The following is a 21,343-nucleotide window of genomic DNA, read 5'->3' on the forward strand; positions in this document are numbered from 1 at the left end:
TTCAGGGATTCTAGTGCTATTCAGCCTAACAAAGCTGGCCCATCCTATCCACTTAATTCTTACAAAATAACATCAAGTTGAGTTTTGAAGGTCCCTAAAGTCCCACTGTCTACCACACTACATGGTCACTTATTCCACGTGGTTCTCTGTGTAAAGAAAAACCTCCTAATGTTTATGCAAACTTTACCCTTAACAAGTTTACAACTGTGTTCCTGTGTTCTTGATAAACTCATTTTAAACTCACAGTCTCTATCCACTGGAATAACACCTCTCATAATTTTAAACACTTTAATCATGTGTCCTCTTAATCTTCTTTTGCTTCTTAATCTAATTGTAAATATTAAAGATATATGTTTTGTGACAGTAGGGGGTGCTGTTGCTCCTCCAAACCCGCAGACAACGCGTAAAAATAAAAGAAATAAATGTAATTATTTTCTTAAGGTGCACAAAGCACCTCCACCTCCACAATACACAAAAATACTCAACAATAATCACTAAATCACAACAATAATCCTCCTCTCCACCCAGCAGCTCTGTCACACTCCCTCCCAACTCTGGCTCAGTCTGCTGGGTTTGCCACAGTCCTTTACATAGTTTGTGACCCGGAAGTGCTTCTGTCCTTCAGTCCATGATTCAATAGTACTTCCAGGTCAGATGAAAACTTCTTCTTTTCTGCAGCCCGGAAGTACTTAATTTCTTCCGTCCCCATGACTAGGGAGTACTTCCGGGCTATAATAGAAACATGCGTGCCTCCCTGCAGCATTCCCTGGCAGCCCCACGGTATCCAGCAGGGCTGTGAAGTCGAACTTCATTGTCCATGATGCCCTGTGGAAATTTGGGGCACCTCCATGTTGCAGGAAGGACTTTAGCGGCCTGAGGGTACTGGCCGGGATAAACTGCCAGCCATCCCATACAATTTATATTTATTAGGTATACACATCATTATAAAGAACAGGATGCTGTTACATTTTATGTTTCAGACAAATGTTTACAGTGAGGGACTGAGCATAGTTAAATGAGGTCTATACTGTAATTTAGTTTTTTTCAGAACACACCTTTACTTGGCACATGGCTTTTTTCAGTTTAATGAAATATGGGACTTTTACTTTTGATTGAAAACTAGAAATAACAAAATAAATAAAAAATAATGAATATAAATTGTTCATTCTTTATATCCTGGCTTTCTATGCTGCCAAACATTGGAACAGATGATCTACTTTTGTCACCCTGCCTTTACAAACTGCTTTACCAGCAGCTACTAATCTTTTTCCAGTAGAACTTTGTACCATGCATTTTGGTAGCATATCCACTTTTGAGCTGGGTGTCTATGTGCATGTTAATGGTTAAAAGTAATGGTAATTTTGACTTCAAAGTGGTCATATCTTTTTGATGCCAGCAGTACACAAAGTCTTATATGTGCAGACTCTGCAGTGAAATGAAAATCTGTTTTTATCTGAGAAAACTGCTGGAGTACAGTAGATATAGCAGCCAGCATGCACCCTCATTCAGAGTTTAATAGGTTTTTAAAGTATCTTACCTGTGATTTTGGAAGAAGCACACTATTTATTTTTCATACTTTCACATGTATTTTTTTTTATGTGAACAAATACTGTACAGTACCATGAAGTACATCAAGGCAGGAACCGCAGGCATATATTTACTTATATTAATGTAAAAATTATGACACAAATCATGCCATGAGGTAAAGTTTAAATCAGGTTTATGGCCTTGTGTAACACAGTTTGGGCTGTTCAGCTTGCTTTCATTTTTTTTTCACTCTTATTTTAGAAAGGCAGTGCTGCCTGCTTCCTTCCACTACAAAAGACACAACAAGCTGAATGTGTATTCTTTGCTAACTGAAGGTTATCCTTATACTGGAAATACTGTGTATTTCAAAGATACATTTAATTTGTACAATGAAACCTAATACCTTGTTCTTTAGACCCAGTCCCAACAAAACTGGTGAAAAGCTCAATGGCTGTTCTGGCAGCACTCATTCTTAGCATTATCAATACTTCATTACTCATTGGCACAGTTCCTGATGCACTAAAAGCATCAGTTATCAGCTGAAAATATCACCTGCAGACCCACATACTCTTTACAATTATGGGCTATGAGGAACAGCTGGTGTCCTTACACGGCCAGGAAGCTCTCAAGGTGGAAGGACAGGGGGAGACAGTTTACACACGGCTTTGTCTCCCCCAGCACACTAGATAGCACCAAACCCAGGCTTGGATCCCTGCATGGGTGCCCACAAGGTATGCTGGGGGTTGAAGTTCCAGGGAGTAGAAGTGTTGGGTTCCTGTAGGGCTACCATAGGGAGCTGCAAGATTTGTGAGTCACTTCTTTGGAAGGCTCCAACCTCACCCGGAAGTGCTTCAGAGCTGCAGCTTCATATCACCGGAAGCACTTCTGGGGATTGGATAAAAGGAGCTGTTTGCCTGATGAACAAAACTTGCGAGGAGGAGTGGAGGAGGCAGTGACCAGTGGTAAACAGAGGAAGAAGACAAGGAGTTGCAAAGTGCTTTAATACTATGTGCATTGTAACTGTGTTTGTTGTGGGGGGAAACACTTGCCAGTAAGAGTTTCCCACTAGTAAAATTCTCTTCTTTGCTATATTTGTGTCTGAGTCTGTTTGTGTTGGGTGTTTGGGGAGCTGAAGTGCCCACTGCCGTCCACAGGGCCTATTTCAAACTTACCCTTTCTTTCCAATATACTGGAAAAAGTAGTTGCCATTCGGTATCAGTCTCACCTTATAAATTACAATTTACTTAATATCATCCATTTGAGCTTCTGCACCAGTCACAGTACAGAAATGATACTAACCTGTGTCGTAAACACTCTAATATGCTCTGCTGAAGGAAGTTCATCAGTAATTATGTTGTTAGTCTTAATGAAAAAAAAAATCATGAAAAAAATGGCAACTTTCTAATTGGATTTATTGTCCTTCAAAGGAATGGGGATATATTCTCAGGATTTAGGGTAGCTTAAGCATTAAGGTTCTACATAAATTAAGGTTTAATTGATTATTTAAGTAATGAGAATATAAGAAATCTCTCTAAGATTTCTAAAGACCCCTAGTCTGATAAAAGAAAGGAGACTATTCAATCCATTAAGCTCATTTTGTTTTTCTAACTGATAAGCTATTCCAGTATCTCACCCAGATACTTCTTAAAGGTTGTTAATGGTTAGGCTTCAACTACATGCCTTTAGTTGTTTTTTTCACAATTTCCACAACTTCTTGAGTAAAGAAGTATGTCGTGGCTTCAGTTCTAAATACACTTCCCCTTAATGTCCACTGGTGTCCTTGAGCATTCAATTCACTGTTAAGCTGAAACAATTCTGCTAGATCTACTGTATTTTATCAATGCCTTTGAAAATTTTGAAGATCTGGATTTGGTCTCCATGCAGTCTCCTCTGCTTAAACATGAACAGGTTTAACTCTCAGAGTGTGTTGGAGTAGGACATGTTCTTAAGTCCTGAGATGCATTTGGTTGCTCTCCTCTACACAGTTTAAAGTGCTGCTAAGTCTTTCTTGTAGTGTGGTCAGCAGAATTGCGCACAATACTCCAGATGTGGTCTCACTACTGCATTATATAGTCTGAGTATAACGTCCCTTTATTTATATTCAACCATTTCTATGATATAACCTAACATTTTATTTGTCTTTTTAATAGGTTCTGCTCATTTCTTAGTTGAAGAAGATGATTTTATAAAGCCCTGATTCATTTTAAGAGGTTGATTCTCATAGGTCAATGTCTCTCAGCTTGTATTTATAACTGACATTCCTTTTGCCCATGTTTAGCACTTTTCACTTTTCTACATTAAACTGCATTCTCCAGGTGTTCTCCTAATTCTGAAGCTTGTCCAGGTCTTCTTGAAATGTTCTAGTTGCCTCCTCAGTGTCTGCCATTCCTCCCATTTTAGTGCCATTTGAGAATTTCACAAGTTTACAAACTGTACCAAAACATATTTCATTAATATAAATCAGACAAAGTAATTTGAAGGACTCCATTGGGTTTTGCCCTGGGACCGTTATTTTTTTAATTTGAGTTAAATGTGCTGAAGAACAGATAATCTGAAACTTTTATTGAAATAATAGTCTTACACTTATGCAGTAGTGTAAAGAAAATCTGCAAAAAAATAATAAAGGAAGGTCTGTTAGCCTTGGGATGAGCCAAAGAATTGCTGCTTCATAATGCAAAAAGAGGCTAGAATCCAATTAAACATTTATAAAGAATTATTTACTTATTTTATCAACATGAAACACACAACAGATGAGTTTTTTTTGAGAACTGGTTTTGTAATCCATAATGCTTTATGTGTGAATGAGTTAGTTATATATATTATGAGGGACGGCCGGCAGCTCATCCCGGCCGACACATCCAGGCCGTTAGATGTCATCTTCCCTACAGCATAGAGGTGGCCCAAATTCCCGCAGGGCCCCATGGGAGATCGAGTTCAGCTTCACAGCCCTGCTGAGTGCCGTGGGCGCCATCGTGGGACACTGCAGGAAGACGCGAGGAGTTTTATTTTCCCTATAGCCCGGAAGTACTCCCAAGTCACGGGGACGGAAGAACAGAAATACTTCCTGGCTGAAGAAAATAATAAGTCTTTATCTTACCCGGAAGTGCTATGGAATCACATGGACAAAAGGACAGGAGCACTTCCGGGTCAAAGACTATTTAAAGGACTATGGGAAACCCAGCAAGCTGAGCTGGAGTTGGGTGGTAGTGTGATGGAGCTGCTGGGAGTGGAGGATTGATTTATTGTATTATTATTATTGATTATTGTGTATTGTGGTGATGGTGCTCTTGTGCACTTTATCAAAGAAAAATATTAAAAATTCTTCTTAGTGCTTTTTATCTGGAGGAGCAACAGCGCCCTCTAGTGTCGCAATATATATATTGTGGGATATGGCCGGCCTTTCATCCTGGCCAATACCCCCAGGCCAGCAGGTGGAGCCTTGCATGCAACATAGAGGTGCCCTGAGTTCCAGCAGGGCATCATGGACAGTGGAGTTTTTCATCACAGCACTGCTGGATACCATGGGGACATCCAGGGGACGCTGCAGGAAGGCACAGAGACCTTGGTTTCACCTATAACCCGGAAGTACATCTTAGTCAAGGCGACAGAGAGAATGACGTACTTCCGGGATAAAGAAGGAGAGTTTTGATCTGACCCGGAATTTCTGGGAAGTCATATGGACTGAGGGAGCAGAAGTACTTCCGGGTCAAGGACTATAAGAGACTATAGGAAATCCCCAGACGTGGAGCTGAGCTGGGTGGAAGGGTGGCAACGTGTCTGGGAGTGGAGGATTGTATTGTTGGATGTGTCTTGTGGAGAATTTAATGAGTATCGTGGAAAGGAGGGTACTTGTGCACTGCATTATAGTTCAAATAAATAATTATTGGACTTTTACCTGGTGTCTGACATATTGTCTGAGGGTTCAAGAGGACGATAGCGCCCTCTATCTGTCACTATATATATATATATATATATATATATATATATATATACTAGGGGGCTTTGACCCCTGCTTGCTTCGCTCGCTAACACCCCAGCCTGCGCTACGTACCAGTAACTTCACATCTCTGCCACTCGCATATGTGGATTTCACTTTCACCAAACTACAAATCTTTTAATTCTCGCAGATAGGACTATTCATTGGGAAGAAACACTACTTTTCCCTAATGGCAATACAAACTGCATAATCTACAAGTCTCCAATTTAAAGTTTAAAAGCCAAACAATATCTACATACTTTTGTCATATCACCTAAGTCCATATATTTGATCTCTTTTTTCGCTGTTTGTTAGCGCTAATGCAATCTTTACTATCAGTTTTTCGAGACTTTCAAATTTTAGTACTTTTATAATCTCTAACCTGCTCTGCATGTTTATCGCATCAACGTTTTTGAACCTCTTTACGATGTTCTAGTTTGTCTTCTACTCTTTGTCTTTTATTTCCGACATGGTTGTAAATGTTTGAGAGGAGGGTGGGACTTGTTAAAATCTCTTGGCAAAAAGTCTTGTCTCGCGGGACCTGAAATTATTGTCCCAGGATTTCCTTTTATAATAGATAAAAGGAATATATCTATTTTTATATACATACACATGCACACACATATATATATATTTACTGTATATATATATATATATATATATATATACACATACATATTTATATACATTTTTAAATATATATACTAAATATAAAGAGTTCCCCTACTTCCAAAAAAGTTTAAATAAAAATAGTAGCAAAATGTCCTTCACTGTTTCAATTCAGTGATTGCTCAATATGCTGTAACTTATTACTCAAATAAAATCTATTTTAATGGTATGGAGCTAACTGGTTGCACATCAAACAAATGCGTTTTTAACAGTGTTAATAAAGAATGCCTATATTCTCACTAGAGCATTATTTTTCAGTGTCTTCATAATTGGACATTTATTGAAAGGGTAAGTGTGAGGGTCTCATGGAAACCACTCCCCTCGCATTTACAAACCTGATTCTTTAAGAAATGCTTTATCCCCTTCTGTCTTGGAAAGATTGCTGCAAGGTTGTGTCCTCTTGCGAATAATGGACATGAGAGAGCTATTAAGAGTAAAGGAGAAGTCATTGTATAGAAAGCTTGATTGTACACATTTGCCATTCTAAAAGATTTTGATTTTAATCAGTTTTTACCTTGACTTATGCTTCATAACATATTAAGTATGTTTTAATTTAAATGCACACACAAAAACAGATTGGTTCTAAAGGTGAATGAGGAAGAGTATTACAAATTAAGTAAAATATGAGTTTTGTGAATGATTAAACATTGTTCAGTAAAGAATATGAGTTGCTACTCAATTAAATTCTTTAGCCACAAGGTCTAAGGACACTCACCTGAGTGGGTTGGATAAAGCTGAAAATGCGGGGGGTGGGGGAGGTGGCGGTGGGGGAGGTGGCGGGGTGGGGGAGCAGGGGGTGGCATTGGATTGACTGCCTGACGGAGCTCCTTCTTCAGTTCTTCCACTAAAACATACACACAAGGAGAAGATAAAAGCAGTTGGAAAAAAATCATCACAAGGAAACAAGCTTTATTTTTATGCATGACCTATAATTTCTTCTAGATACCACTCACAAAGTGTCCTTTGTGAACACAGACAGCACCATTTTGTTCCCAAGTAGAAGGAAACCCACTCTTCATGGTGGTTGAGAGAATACTAGGGTGACTTGGTAGCTGTGTTTGATACATTCTAAAACACAAAGTGCACTCAGATGCTATGGTATGTCTCAGGCTATTGAAGGGGTGACAGAAGACCTGCTGCATGTACAGTAGCTTGGCCTTTGGTGCACACATGGGCCTAGATTTTTAGGTGTATTTGGGGGGTGGGGGTGAAAATTTGAATGCCCCTGGGGTAAAACAACGTAGCTTTGCCTATGAGCATTGGGAGTTTAAAACTGACAAAATAAAATGAATAAATGTCTACTTTCTGTCAGCAAAGTTCAATATGATAGTGGGAGGCAAAATGTGATAATTTTCTGGAAGCTAAATGAGTTAATTTTGAACAAAACAGATGTGAAAAAGAGAAAATGCAAGAAAAATCAAATAAATGTTTCATTGTGCAGCTTCTCTATCATTTTTATTAAGTTAATAGCTTGTATTTTGTGGTTTGACAGTGATTAAACTCACGGTGGTGCTGTGAAATTACCATATAGAAGAGCATAGCTCTGAGTTTGATTGTTAGTGATTCAAAAATCAGCAGACAAGTGAGAACTCAATTAATGCATCATGTTGTCATAATGTATGGCAAAATGGCTCCAAAACTTCTCACTCAAACTTGCTGCCTCGCCTACATCTTTCTTATCAAACCCAGGTAGTTTATTTTAGGAGAGTATATGAGTGTAAAATAAGCACTCATTCTATAAGTGCTTTCTTCACTGCAGTCAGCTATAGTTCTGACCTTCCAAGATGCCTTCACTGACTTTATAAAGATTTTATCTAAGGTCTCTCTTCCACAAGCAAGGCACATGTTTTAATTTCACTGTTTTCTGCACAAGTTGTTCGAGTCAGATGGTTCTCCTCTATCTTGTATGAAATCATTTTTAAAAACATATTGTGTATCAGAACATCATGGTCAAAGGAAATGGAATGTCAATTAATCAACATTTACTTTAAATAGTGCATTTCACAATGCACATTACCAGAAGGTGCATTTAAAATTCAATAATAGTACAGTCCAAAATAACAAGATAAAGTACTGTATAGTGTAAGATAATTCATCCTTCCACACATTTGTTGAGCCCTTTAGATTCAATGTAATGTTTTGGGAACTTGAGCCTCTTCAAACAACTTAGGATGGCTACAAGGAGTTAACCCTGAAATTAAACTTTGAAAATACTCACAAAAAAAAAAAAAACAAAACCAAAATGATATACATGTAAAGAATATAACTTGACGGTACAACCCAACTTTAATCAGTTGTTATGGAAAAAACAATTACATAATATAAATGGAAGAGAGAAAAGTTGGATTTTCAAAAGTGATTTGGACATGAATACTTATGGAGGTTTATGTACAGACCTACTGAGAAAGAACAAAGAGAAGGAGCTGCTAAACTAAAGAGTTGCATAGCCATACAATTTCCAAAATTTTGGCACTGTGGGCCACCACAATGGCTTTGAAATGAAGCAATCATTATGTGACTTAAGTGTAAACGTGCAGTTTTAATTCAAGGGGTTTAACAAAAACATTTTATGAGCCATTTACAAAAGATTGTTTTTTTATACATGGTCCCCCCATTTTTAAGGGCTCAAAACTATTTGGAAAAACTAACATAATCATAAATATAATAATCATTTTCAATACTTGATTAATGACTGCCTGAAGTTCTGGATATCAGACGGCATCCACCCTGCAAATTTTCCTCCAACTTGCAGGGAAAACTTGGGGGTTGGTGGCAGGATTGGTACTCCAGTCACCGTAAAAAAAAAACTTCATGCAGCTCTTCACAGAACTCTTTCTGCTCTCCGTGGGAGTAGCTCTGCTGTAGCCACCAAGAGAAAGGCTACTAGCATTATGATGGGCCCTCAGGAGCCACATCCCCAGAAGAGTCAAAACTGCCAGAGAGTCAATGGGGCCAGGCCTGTTGGGGATCAAAACTGTGAGGGCAAATATCGAGGCGTTTGTTAGAGGAATCTGTGGGCAAGTGACACACCATCTATGGTCTAGTGACCCACTTCCTGCTTACAGAGGAATCAAAGCATTATGAACATCCAAATCTGTTCCTCGGAGAGCCGCAGTCAGGGTGGCTGATGGAACAGCCCAAGTCTTTAGATTCCTGGTGCTTCCTGTCTAGCTATATGGTTCCAAGACATGGATGCTATCCAGTGACCTGAGATGAAGACTTGACTCTTTCAGTACTGTGTTTCTTCTGAGAATCGTTGCTTGACTTTGTGTCAAATGAGCTGTCCTGAATGAGGCATATTACCTGCATTGTGAGGGAGCGTCAGTTACAGCACTGTAGTCCTGTGGCGCAATTCCCTGAGGGTGATCCAGCTCACAGAATCCTCTTTGTTGAGGACCTGAGTGGCTGGACCAGGACAAGGGGATACCCACATAACACCTGGCTGCAGCAGATTGATGGTCATTTTGGGGTTTTGGGGTGGTGGTACTAGACCACGTATCAACATGGGGGTTGCCAATTAGGATCCCGAGCTGTTTCATCATGTGGTGGGAACAGAAACGTGCTGTACCAGTGCATTTATGATCAACCTGACCTGACATGATCTGAACTGACTCATCAAAACTCTGCTGTAACAGTTGGTGTCATGGGGTAATACATGTCAAAAACTCTGTTAATTATATATCGTAACAGAATTTCAAACTTAGACAATAAACAGGAGTGAACATAAAACTACTACTGACCAAAGGGTCTTTAGGATGTTTATTAAGACTGTAAGTGTGTACATCTATTCTAATAAAAGGCAAAGCCCTCCCTCCCTCCCTCACTCACCCACTCATCACTAATTCTCCAACTTCCCGTGTAGGTAGAAGGTTGAAATTTGGCAGGCTCATTCCTTACAGCTTACTTACAAAAGTTGGGCAGGTTTCATTTAGAAATTCTACGTGTAATGGTCATAACTGGAACCTATTTTTCTCCATTTACTGTAATGGACGTTAGCTCGATGGCCATTGGGGGTGAAGCTGTGTGTGACATCATCACGCCTCCCACGTAATCACGTGAACTGACTGTGACAGCAGTACGTAGAAAAGAAGGAAGAGCTCCCAAAGAGCGCTGAAGAAAAACGCCGAATACTTTATTAGCGAGATACAAGTTTAATGAGAAAACACGAGGTATAAATGAGATTTTGAATCACTTTGTAACGGAGTTAAAATTGCTGTAGCGAGAAACTCTGAAGTGCCGGGTCTTAGCTAACATTAAATAAAGCCGTGGACATCGCGAGATCGCACGAGATAGCACAGGCACAGCTCAGAAGCTTCGATACATGTACTCCGAGCGGCTCACGTGAACTGACTATGAACGCAGTACGCAGAGAAAGCAAGACCTCTAAAGAGCACGGAGACTTTTGATCACGTGAACGTGTCTGCAAAAAGTGGCATGTCCTGCACTGCAAAAATACTACTAAGGTCGGGCAGCGTGCCGGCCTTTGAGATGCTGACTGCGCTTCTGCCTTAAGTGAAAGTAAACACTTTTAATTTTTTTCCTCCTTCCCATGAGCTATAGCCCAGACAACTGTAAACACGGGATCCCATTTCTAGACCACGGCAAACTAATATTAAGGCGCTTCGCACTTTATTTTACACGTATACGATTATGAGGTCGTCAGGTCGGATTATGAAGACACGCACAGGAGTGGAGGACCGACAGCGCCATCCCAGCCAGTTAATGGCAGGGCCATCTCTCCAGTCTACATGAGACCCACCGTGACGCTCATATCGTCAGTGAAGACCTCTCTCTACACTATATAAAAGAGAAAGGCAGGTTTCCTTTCTTTACACCTTTTTTCCTTTTATCCCAAGCCAAAGCCTTTCTCTCTTAACACTGCAGAGGACACAAAAATGATTTTCTTTAAATTGCTGGTAATGCCGGTATGGCACATTACCAGAGGCAGAAATTTGGACGTTCACATAGAAAATGTAATTTCTATACCACAGCCATTGTGTAGAGCCTTTCAAAAGGGATCTACTGCCGAGAGATGATCCATATACATTTTAGCTGCTGTTAGTACTACTTACCTGTTGTGTTACACAGTCTTTAAAATGTAGTTTAGCCAAAACCACTCAAGTAGTTCTCAATGTATTTTTACTTCTTCAAACGTTAATGTTTTACTGTTTAATAAGTTATAGACTACATTCTATTTTTTTCCCCTTGCACTCAGTGACCAAAGCTATACGCACACATATAGACACATACATATATATACACATATATATACCAGTCTGTATGTACGTATGTATATGTATATTATATATATATATATACACACACACCCCTATCTACATTATATACACACACACACACACACCTATCTACATTATATACACACACACACACACACACATAATTTGAAAACAACTTTGTGACGCTGCCGCCAAATACACAAAACAATTACTTTGACAATCATTTGTTATGTTATTTTCAAAATGTTTCCTTTTCTTTTTCTTTACTTCTTTAACACACTACTTCTCCGCTGCGAAGCGCGGGTATTTTGCTAGTTTCTAATAAACTGTGTTTGGTTACTTTGGTGTTTTACTACTATACTCCAACTATAAGAAAGCACAGGAAATTTTACAAACAAGTGAAGACAACTGACCTTTATGATTTTCTTTTGTTCTGCTAAAAGCTAAATTGTTATAACTGTTAATCTTTTAATTTTTTAAAAGTCATCTGTGAGTATGCTTTGTTTGTAGTTTGTCAAAGATTATCACAGACTTTTGTGTAAATAATTGATTCTTAGATCTTGTCTTGAATCCAGTTCTTCTACACTATTCACTATTAAACCTAAGAATTACACCAAACCTGACCTATATCAAACAAGCACATATATGTAATTTAATACGACGTCTCTTTACACTATCCCAGCGAGTCAGCATGAACTTTAAGCAAATTAACTTTTTACATTAGGCTTTTAAGAATTTAATTTCTAGTTGCTTTTAAATTTCTAAAGTGAAGAGGACAAAGTAAATACATTATACTGTATAATGATAAATGTAACAGTAATTACAACATTTTACTAATTAAATGAATGAACAGATTTACCTGTGTGTGACAGATTTCTGGCCTGCTCTTCTGACTTTTGACATCTCACCTCAAACTGTTTCTTATTTTCCTCTAATATATCCAGTTGTCGTTTCAAAAAGGTAATCTCTTTCTTCAAGTCAGAGCTTCTTAGTTGTTCCTCATATTCTTTTACCTATTGGAAGATCAAAGCTTAAGCAACTAATATGAGAGAAATGAAGATGTAACTGTAGGCTATTAAAAAGGAATTTGACATTGACACACTCAAAAGCAAAAAGAAAATATTGAAACCTGTCTGCTTCAAATAAAAGTAATATTAAGAAGCTGTAGTGTATAGGATTTTCTGCCATTCTTCTCTGCAGATCCTCTCAAGATCTGTCAGGCTGGATGAAAACCATCAGAGGACAACGCTTTTCTGGTCTCTCTGGAGATGTTCGATTGGGTCTAAGTCTGCACCACACAAAAAATTTACAGAGCTGACCCCAAGCCACTCATGTGTTGTCTTTGCTTTGTGCTTAAGGTCATTGTTCTGTTGGAAGGTGAACCTTCAGCCCAGTCTGAGGTCCAAAATGCTATGGATTTACCATTGCCCTCAACCCTGATTAGTCTCCAAGAGCTCGCTTCTGAAAAACATCCAAACAGCATGATACTGCCACTGCCATGCTTCACCTTTGGAATGGTACTGCGTAGGTGTTGAGTGACACCTGGTTTCCTCCAGAAATGATGTTCAGAATTGAGGACAAACATTTCAATCTTGGTTTCATCAGACCAGAGAATCTTGTTTCTAGTGTGTCTGAGAGTCCTTTAGGTGCCTTTATGCAAAATCCAAGCAGGCTTGCATATGTCATCTGACCACTCTGCCATAAAGCCCCGATTAGTGTGCCGTTACAGTGATGGGTTGTCCTTCTGAAAGTCTCTCCCACCGCCACACAGGCTCTCTAGTGCTCAGTCAGAGTGCCCATTGGATTCACCTCTCTTACCAAGGCCCTTCTCTCCTATTTGATAAGCTTGGCAGGGCAGCCAGCTCTAGGAAAAGTAAATGTTGTTCCAGACTTCTTCCATTTAAAAAATCAGGGAGGCCACTGTGCTTTTAGGAGCCTTCAATGCTGCAGACATTTTTTGTAGCCTTCCCCAGATCTGTGCCTCAATACAATACGGTCTCTATGATGTGCACTCAGTTAGTCTGACCTAATGGCCTGTTTTTTGCTCTGATACCTATCTATATGAGGTTCCACAGCTGACAATGTGTATGTGTCCTTCCTAATTATGTCCAGATAAACTGACCACAAGGAGGGCTCGTAATGAGACGAAGAAACGCCTCAATGATGATTGTCTTGATAACCTTTAAGTTGAGCTAAATTTAATATGGCATAGCAAAGGTTCTGAATACTTGGGTCAATGTGCTATTTCAGTTTTTTTCATTTTTAATAAATTTACAAAAAAAATCCTAAAATCCTGTTTTTTCTTTGTTATTCTGGGGTATTGAGTGTTGTTTGAAGAGGGAAACACTGAATTTAAACTACTTTAGCATAAGGCTGCAACATAACAAAATCTGAAAAAGGTGAAACGGTCTGAATACTTTCTGACACTTTCTGTACATCACACATGCAAAATGCAAGTCTTCCTTTCCAAGAATATGTGCAAGAATAAGTGTGACTGATGTATGAGGCAGTGCCTTTTGAAACAGGATTTAAAGACTTTAAAATTGATCTCAGTGTAAGAGATTTCTATGCTGAACACCTGTTACATTAGCATAACAAATTTGCAACAAAACCTACACTAAAATGCCTCTTAAGTTATTTTTCCTACTTCAAACTTTGGAAATTGTTGTTATCAGCAGTCACTGTCCCATGCCATTTTTTCAATATCCTGCTGTAATATTTGGTGTCACTGTTTAGTTAACCAAGCAGCTACTCTTAGCTATGGAATAAGAAATAACGCTCGTCTTCCCTGCTGACAAGACAGCTGGTGTGATTACTTTACCAAATCCAAATTTTATAGAGATCTATTAAAACTTTGTTTTCATAATGAATCTTCAGGCATACTGTATGCTGTGTATAGTAGCAAGATAGGTTATTCATCATCATCACTAAAAACTCGTAAAGAGTCTTTGTATCAGCTAGTAAAATAAGCCCAGAATTCCCAGAGTTATAGCTGAGGCAAAGATGACCATTATTGAAGCCATGATCCTGTAGAAATAAATTTACTCGAAAGTTCATTGCATCAGAATGGCCAACACCCATCCTGAGACAAGCCCTTTAGTCCCAGCTAGAGAATCAGGTCTATCCACAGTAGGCAACAGAAATACATTTTACAAGACTTACTTTAAGAAAGTTCACATCTACACTACTAGCTGTGAGACCTTGTCCCTAGAATGTCAGCTGTGGAGCCACATGATTTATCCATATAGAAGTAAAGGGAGGATAACCCAGATTTATAGATGTGGCTTCCAAGCAAAAGCTTTGGTTTGCAGTATCCCAAGATTTCTGGCTAAAATTACTCTTAAGGGGCCACTGAGACAGAGAGAGAAAAGAAGTTACAACTTAAATGGATCTTAAGAGGAAAATTTTCTTTACCAGCTAAATGTACAGGGTTCACTGTTATAAAATACCCCTGGTATGCTCAATTTAGTGATGCACAATTATATCAAAAAGTATGAAAACGTTTGTGTTCTTCAGCATATTTGCACATATGGATATTTGATTTTACTTTTAACAGTGTCAATAAGTAAAGGTCATCTAATTTAGCAGCATTAGTGAGAGACTACAAGTATAAAGCTCTGGACCAGGTTAGTAATGTGTAGTATATGCTGAGGTACTTAAATGAGTTTGTCAGGTGATAGATGGAGGAACAATGGGCAACTGACAAGAGCAATTCAAGGAAAGGAGAGCTGATTTAGACCAATTAATTTTATAACCTGATGCAATTTTATAAGAATTAAATAATTTAAGAATATATTTAAGAGCTGTGGACCATTAACAAAGAAAGAGCAGAATAAGCCCTTCCATATATATAAATGTTTTTGAGGACTTCATAATACTGATAGGGAATAATCAGATCCAATCAGCTCAGAGAAATTATTAAAAAATTATCAAATACATTGCACTGCAATTGTTATGTTTCATCCAGGGTTCCTCCGGTGTCTAGGTTTCAGATTCTTGTTTTATGCCCTTTTTGTTCATTTTTGAGTCTTTGGTTTATGTTAATGTTACTTTTGTTTATTATTTGCTGTATTCCTAATGTTTAAGTTATGTTACATCTGTTTATTATTTGCTGTATTCCCAATGTCTGTGTTATTTTCCTTGTGTTTTGTGGGTGGTTCCCCATGGCCAGCACCACCAGCATATCACTACAAGGGATTGTCATCAGGCCTTTATAGATATGGGGGCAACCCACAATCCCTTGTGATTCACACAAATGTGCTTGGGAGTTGGTAAGCATTTACTATGATTCTGTCTGTACTTTGGGCTTTTGTGATTGATTGGATTTTTCAACTTGTTTGTTCTGTTCTTGGCTTCTCTTTGGGTTTCGTTTTGGGTCTGTGTTTGCTTTTGATTGCCTCTGTCTTTTCAGGCAATTCCTTTTTGCATTTTGTGCTCCAGTGTGCGTCTTGTTATTACAGAGCATTTTTGTGGAGTATAAAGCGTTTTATTTATAAAGATTCTGTGTTTGTCCTTGCTGCTATTCAGGTTTGATGGTTTTCCTCTCTAGTGGGCATTTTTGAGACCTTGTGCTTGTGGTTTCTCAAGATTCATCACAGTACATTGAACAATCAGACGGCTCCTTATCCTGTTTTAATAAAGTGTAATCATAGCTGTGCTAACAGAGCATCTAATTTTACATATTGCTTTACAGGGCCATTATCATTAAGTGTACAGAGTATAGTGAAATTATTATGTGTATGTGCTAATCAATACTCTCTGGTACCATGATAAGTAAATAGAGCTACCTCACCTTAAAATTTGTTTTCCTTACTTGGAAAAAAAAACTCAGAACACACATCAGAGCTGTTATTTTAATATCTGTGAGGTGTGTGTTTCGTACAGTCTTTCTCCAAAACTGAATAGAACATTAGAATATTATAAAAATTGGACATTCAGCCCAACAAAGTTCACCAATAATATCCACTTAAGTTCTCCAAAATAACATCAAGTTGAGTTTTGAAGGTCCCTAAAATCCTATTCTTTACCACACTACTTGGTAATTTATTCCATATGTCTTTCGTTCTCTTTGTGAAGAAAAACTTTGCAATATTTCTAATTCTTTAAATCTTTATGCATAGCTCATACCTTTTAGTCCTGCAACCAGCGTCAATGCTCTTCTGTGTACTTTTGTCTTGTTGTTGTGTTATGTGTTTTTTTGTAGCCCATAAACCAAAACTGCTTGAAGTAGTCCAGATGAGGCCTCACCTGTATGTCGTTTGACTTCAATATTTAGGCATAGTATTTTGTGAAGGAAACGGTAAGTTTTAACACTAGGAAAAGAGGGCTTGATAAAAGAGGACAGAAGACTAAATTTACTCATATAGAGTACAAGGGCTCTTTTGTCATTTCACATGAACCAAGACGCTGGTAAAAGAGATTATGAAACTTCATTCTCTTTTATATCTAACCAGCAGTGGCATTTCTGCACTAAGGGCCTAACTTACTATTACAATGTTTATAGCAACCCCCAAGATTGTCTTAAGCATTTATTCCAGTTGTCCATCATATACGCGATGTAATTTCTTATCTAAAAATATCTTGATTTTTCTTAGAAGGTCCAATTGTCTTCATTCTGGGCACTGCTGGCCTGTTTCCGATTCATGATACTAGCTCCATTAGCCCTACAGTGTTCTAGGTTTACTCTTGAACGTGTGTATGCACATTTCTAATTAGCAATGGGGAGCTTCTTCTTTTCATCATTCAAATGACGGACAGCTTTTTTTTTTTTTTTAATTGGTTTGTGTGCTCCTTTGGTTAGTTTTGAGTTTTTCCTACTCATGTCTATGCGGTGCAAGCCAGCGAAGAGGTAAAAAAGTACAGTACCACTTGTCCCCTTAAAGGTAGCCACAGTCATTTGAAAAATAAAAAGAAAGTGGATCAGTATTAGGAATACATCAAACCCAAGACATTACATTGACTAGAATATGGCTGAGTGGTGCAGCAAAAACATTTGCTTCCACTTGTGGAAGGGTTCCAATTGCGGGCTCTTGTTAATCATAACTATTTTGAGTTGGTCTCAGCCACCATGGCAATATCCCTAGTGGCTTTCTTTAAATGTTTGGGTTCCAGCCTGATCTTCTGTAAAAATAAAAAGTACTGATACTGCTGGAAAAAAGCAACCAACTTTGATGCAGAATAACACTGCCTCCTATCCTTTGACAACAGCCTCATTGATGAAATCCTGATAACTGGCTTTCTTTAACTGGTGAAGTATAGCCAGTAGCCAGATAAGTTTCTTTTTCAAATCCACTTGCATCTCCCAATCCAAAGAATGATGGAAGAGGGATTCTTGGCAGTTGTTCTTGTACTAAGAACCTTATTTCTTCCCTTAAGAACTTGCCAAGTTCAGGTGATGATTCTTGCTGTCTGTTGATGCTCTGTTGGCTCACCCACTTGGCAATTTCCATAAGGATCCTATCATGACTTCATCTATATTGGCCTTCTCTTAACACTTTGGGACATCCTGTCAAATTGTTACAAAGTGTCACGCCACAAGATGGATCTTCCTCTTCCCCTAGGTCTTGAGGTTAAATGGGGTTGGCAAGATGTAAGCCATGGTATGCAGTAGGAAGCTCAACTATCCCTGATCAGTACTCAGGGATGGATCTATTATGAATTTAATGAAGCTTAAGCTTCAGGGCCCCTAATCTCAAATGGGCTCCAGAAGCGACTTCAGTCCACACTGCTTAAAAATGTTGTGTGTCATCTGTATGTGAAGGGTTGTTAAAAAAAAATATAGTGTAATTAAATACAAAATAATAGATAAAATAAAAATTAAAAGGTTATTAAAATATCACGGATAGATGTAAACAAAGAAAAAGTTCAAACTAACAATGTTTCATTCTAAATAGATTTAACAAAATAATGATAGAAATTAAAATTTTTATTAAAATTATTTATCATAGGCTAGGTATTATTGAAAAAATGAAAGCATATTTTGTTGCTTTCAGCTACTGTAAAAGACGACATTTTGGTAACTTTTTATTTAGATGAATAATCTTATAAAATCTTAAAATATACTAAACATATAATACTACTGCAATAAATAATAACAATTTTACATATGTATAGTTAAAAATAAAAGATAATGAAAATATCTTCTTTGGTAGATACAAACAGTACATGATGTGTCATAACAAAAAAAGGGATCCATGGAAAAGGCAATCACAATGCTAACGTCACTCATGGAAGAAGTGTATACACCATTGTGTCAATTTTTTGTGACCTGAATGATACATGAACTTGCACTTCTTGCTAGTCATTAGTAAAAAAGATTTGGATATTGTTAGCTAACTAAGTTAATGTTAACGTTAGACAAGTTTGTACACATAAAGAAACATTCTTGTGTGGTCCCACCAGAATTTTCATGCCAAAAATTTTGCTGCATCTTTTCAAGTTTACCAATCCTATACTCGAGGTGCTGGATTAGCTGGCACCTCTCACATATGTAGGCCTCCAGAGAGCAAGCTTCTAAAAGGTCCAGCAAACTAAAAGACATTGCATTGCCCTCCTTATTAAATTTGCTGGATGAAATGTTTAACCCTTGTTAAATGAAGAACTGAAATATACCTATAAAACAACTTCAAGCCTGCTTTATCCTTGCTGACCTCCTCTGAGCACCTGAATCAACTGTAAGTAATACCACAACAGGCCTTGGACTTTATCCTGCTGCTATTTAAGTATTTTCAAAGCTTGCTGTGCGACTGTAACTTCAATTACCTCTAAGCCTTTGATACCTTTTTTTATTATTATTGTTACGATTCCTGTTCTCTTCCCTTTGAGGTTTTGTCTCTTAACACCAAGCTGCCACTTTACTCTCTATAATATTTTGCTCTCTTTTACTTTCTAGCACAAACATATCCACCTACTGTGTACTTGATTAAATGTACTTTTTCCTGTAAATATGTGTTTTGTCCTCACTTCTTTATTTTGTATATTTTTCCTTCTTTCCATGGATACTATAGATTTACACTTCCAGTTTCACATTAAGCAATGAGGATATTGATTAATTACTTAACTTTTTGCACTGTAGGAAGTTCACTGCCTATGCCTGTGCAGCCACCATCTGCTACACATGCTGTAACGTAAATACAAGCCTCCTCAGGGCCTACTTTTCTCCTTCACATACGCAACGTTGCTCCTATGCAGCTTAAAAAAATGGCAAAACATTTCTAAAGAGAAAATAATCTGTAGAAAGTACCACACATCCTCTTTGAGGCAAGCAATTTTTAGGAGCAAATGTTACAAATATGTTACACACAGGAAAAAAAAAAACAAGCATTAACTTTCCTCAATCACAAGATTGCGATGAGATCAGCACAAAGAGCACACTCTGTATGTCACAAAAGCGAAGTTCTGATCTGTAACCAGCTCAGAAGTAATAACAGTAGAATAATCCAGTACAGTTACACAAAAGGTCACAATACCAGAATTGCTGGAATTCACTAATTTGATATTTCCAAAATTATTCGTGGACATCTAACAAAACCTCAGGTTAAGGATATAAAAGAAATGCTATCATGATCTAAAAAATCAACACCCTGATCACTATAGCTTGGTCCACACTAACATCCATCCATCCTCCAACCCACTGAATCCGAACACAGGGTCACGGCGGTCTGCTGGAGCCAATCCCAGCCAACACAGGGCACAAGGCAGGAACCAATCCTGGGCAGGGTGCCAACCCACCGCAGGACACACACAAACACACCAAGCACACACCAGGGTCAATTTAGAATTGCCAATCTACCTAACCTGCATGTCTTTGGACTGTGGGAGGAAACCGGAGTGTCCGGAGGAAACCCACGCAGATACGGGGAGAACATGCAAACTCCACGCAGGGAGGACCCAGGAAGCGAACCCAGGTTTCCTAACTGTGAGGCAGCAGCGCTACCACTGCGCCACCGTGCCGCCCCCACACTAACATGAATAAATCTAAAAACACTGTTTTAATTTCAAAAGTTTTCCATCCACACTAGTATTTTCAGATCATTTTCTAAAGGTGCATCATCCTCTCTGAAGTAGCAAGAACGTGTAATTCTCTCTTATTGAGCATGTATGGTTTATTAGCCAAGATGCCAACAGAACATGGAAAAAATATGGACCTCTTTGTGTGAACAAAAGATGAAGTACAATTTCTTTTTAAGTTTACAAAAATGTACTGTATAAGGATGCCAAAGATTTACAAAATACAGAGTGGGATTCCTGCAAAAAAATAATATAGCAAAGTGTTGAAGTATTTCAAGGCCCAGTAACCATGAACGGCTACAGATGTGCTCACAAAGGATAACACTTAAGTCAGTGCCTGACCACAAGCCAATGACATGTCTCCTTTTTAGAAAAACTTAATTTTCCCCAGATGTAGATGGCTATGCAAGACTCAGTGCTTTCAATTTTACATACTTTGGTGAACATTTTCAAAATAATTTGTTTTCAGTTGTCTAAAGTGCTGCTTCAATATAGACAAAAGTCCCAAAAGATTATAAAAGGATGCGTTTCCAAATACATCCATTTTAGTGTGGACTAGGTCTTAATCTAAAAAAAAAGCTTATGAATGTGAATGGGAAATTAATCATTTGAATATATTCAAAACATACAGCATGGACAGGAAATAAGATATAAAAATGCAACAGGTGAATCAAGGTGTCAAAACATAACACTTTCAAATTTATTTAAGCTTCTTAGTAACCCCGAGTGTGACTCTGGCTTGTAATTCTGTGTAAATTTGATTAAGCTCAAGTCAGAATTGGGGTGATGTTTAACAATCCACTTTACAGTGTTCCGCATGAATACCTCTTGGGACATTATTTTGTGGTCATCTAGCAGATAAAATAACATGATGCTACAAAAAATCATGAATATTTCTTTTGCCACTCTAAGTTAACTCATCAAT

The 21,343-nt window shown here is 38.1% G+C and overlaps 1 protein-coding gene across 1 annotated transcript in view; it reads right to left on the reverse strand.

Moving 5' to 3' along the window:
* shtn1 (shootin 1) overlaps window positions 1-21,343 on the reverse strand; it is a 283,793-nt gene that overhangs the window by 954 nt on the left and 261,496 nt on the right. The window contains exons 10-12 of the mRNA XM_039737252.1: window positions 12,269-12,422; window positions 6,888-7,016; window positions 6,508-6,596 (exon numbers count right to left, since the gene is read on the reverse strand). Coding sequence (XP_039593186.1) covers window positions 6,508-6,596; window positions 6,888-7,016; window positions 12,269-12,422 — 372 coding nt within the window. The remainder of the gene's footprint in view (window positions 1-6,507; window positions 6,597-6,887; window positions 7,017-12,268; window positions 12,423-21,343) is intronic.

Source organism: Polypterus senegalus, chromosome 1 (assembly GCF_016835505.1).
Source record: "Polypterus senegalus isolate Bchr_013 chromosome 1, ASM1683550v1, whole genome shotgun sequence".
Lineage (NCBI taxonomy): Eukaryota > Metazoa > Chordata > Cladistia > Polypteriformes > Polypteridae > Polypterus > Polypterus senegalus.